At 33.9% G+C, this 2119-nt stretch overlaps 1 protein-coding gene across 1 annotated transcript in view; it reads right to left on the bottom strand.

Annotated features, from left to right (window-relative positions):
- The window catches only part of LOC109584647 (uncharacterized), a 4695-nt gene extending 4240 nt beyond the window's left edge, over nucleotides 1-455 (bottom strand). The window contains exon 1 of the mRNA XM_020000465.1: nucleotides 178-455. Coding sequence (XP_019856024.1) covers nucleotides 178-304 — 127 coding nt within the window. The 5' untranslated portion in view covers nucleotides 305-455. The remainder of the gene's footprint in view (nucleotides 1-177) is intronic.
- Nucleotides 456-2119: the final 1664 nt, after the last annotated feature.

The following is a 2119-nucleotide window of genomic DNA, read 5'->3' as shown; positions in this document are numbered from 1 at the left end:
CCAGTAGCCCATGCAGGTTGATCTTATGCTGTGCTCTGTGCTAACCTGTAAAACCTGTATACTAAACAAGTTTATGCAGTTGCATTAATCTACACAGTACAGTCAAAACCAATGTCTAGCCAGTACTACTACTACATGCAGTGCTAGTGCTAGTTAACTAATGCAGTGTATACTTACCAGGAGCAATGACCGTCCATCTCTTTTTCCATCTCTTCAATATGCTGGACTGTCTCTCCACGTACCCGCTGCAGGTTTGTACGTATCCTTCCTGCAGTGTGAGGACTGGCGGGGCCTGAGTAGCCATAATGTATCTGGAGAGAAGGAGGCAAAGTCCAGACTAAATAAACCTAAGAACAATCTACTCCTACACTTTCAGGCCAAGCCCCGCCCTTTTTATTGTTGAGCTGTATAACCACGCCCATATAATTAACTCTGAAATTATTTTTATTTTATTTGAAAAAGAAAGCAGTGATGATGATGATGATGATGATGATGATAATAATAATGATAATGATGATGATGGTAAGGTTATTGGATGAATGAACAAGAAAGTAAAACATAAACAACAATAAAAAGAAAAGTGAGACACTACAAACAATAAAGAACACTGAACAAAGAAAACAGCAAAAAACAACATTAATAATCATAGCTTAGAATTCCAAATAAATACCATTTCATCTTATAGTGCCAAATTGCTAATGCACTGCAGGACGCTAATACATTGTACTGAATAATAATTTAATTAATAATAAAATGACGATTGTAACCAACTTGATGAGAAGCTCGTTTCTGTATTATGCTGACTGAACTACCCTCAGTTCAGATTAACCTAAAAACCAAATGTAAAGACATGGTTACATACAGAACAAATGTGGGTGTTGGCTAAATATATCATGCATAGTGGGTAGACTGCATGCTGTGGGTGTGGTCATACATTAGAGCCAAAATATCTATCATAATCATAGATTTATTCAATAATATTAACTCATTTTAACTCTAATATCTAAGTTGTGGTCATGTGACCGGGCAATACATGATCAAAGGCTTTGTGAATAGGTATAGTCATCTCATGTAAGGATATTCTTGTTCATCAATGAATGTCAGTAGATGATTGGAACTTCATCATTAATATAAGCTCCTGATTAAGAAGAAGAAAGGGAAATGGCATATTTTAAAATGGTCGTAACTCAAAAAATTTATGTCAGAATCAGCTCAAACTTTCTACACAGCATAAGGGCATCAATATGTATCTGAAAATGTAATTAAAAATTGGGGTGATTTTTTGGCCATTTTTTTTTAAAACCATGGGCTATAGCCTTGGGTACTTTTCAGATTTTTGACGTTTTTTAAAAATTGCCGTAACTTGAAAAATTGAAGTCACAATCAGCTCAAACTTTCTACATAGCATAAGGGCATCAATATATATTAGAAAATGTAATAAAAAATTAGGGTGATTTTGGAGCCATTTTTTGGAAAAAATCATGGGCTATAGCCTTGGTCATTTTTCAAATTTTTGGCATTTTCTTCACATGGTCATAACTTAGAAAATTGAAAGCAGAATCACCTCAAACTTTCTACACAGCATAAGGGCATCAATATGTATCAGAAAATATAATAAAAATTAGGGGCCAATTTTTAGCCATTTTTTTGAAAAATCCCAAGGTTATAGGCTAAGGTTTGAAATGAAAAAAAAATTCCGAATGACAATGTAGACTCAAAACAATGAAAACTAAAATAGTAATAATAATAATAATATAACTTTAATTATTATTATTATTATAAGAAACAAGAACAAATTTTTAAATGCAATACTCATAATAAAGACAATTAAAATCAAATATTTATAATATTAATGTTACAAAATTCAATCTCCAGTCAAGTTGAAGCACTTATCCTTAGTGGTGTGCTGGTGAGAAAAATGAAACCGATCAGAATCAACCAATTGGATAAACCTTGGTAGCCACAGCAACCCACGAGGATTAATCCCACTAGCTTGAGAGACCATGGAAGTAATTTGACTGCAAATTCTCTCAACCTGCTGGCAAGACCTCTTCAAGACACTGTTGCTTGAACGCTTCTTACGAGCTTTCAATTCTCGTCTGACCAGTTCCATTCCTCT

This window comes from Amphimedon queenslandica, unplaced genomic scaffold (genome assembly GCF_000090795.2).
Source record: "Amphimedon queenslandica unplaced genomic scaffold, v1.1 AMPQUscaffold_13185, whole genome shotgun sequence".
NCBI classification, from domain to species: Eukaryota; Metazoa; Porifera; class Demospongiae; order Haplosclerida; family Niphatidae; genus Amphimedon; species Amphimedon queenslandica.
This window is presented reverse-complemented; position numbering and strand designations above follow the sequence as displayed.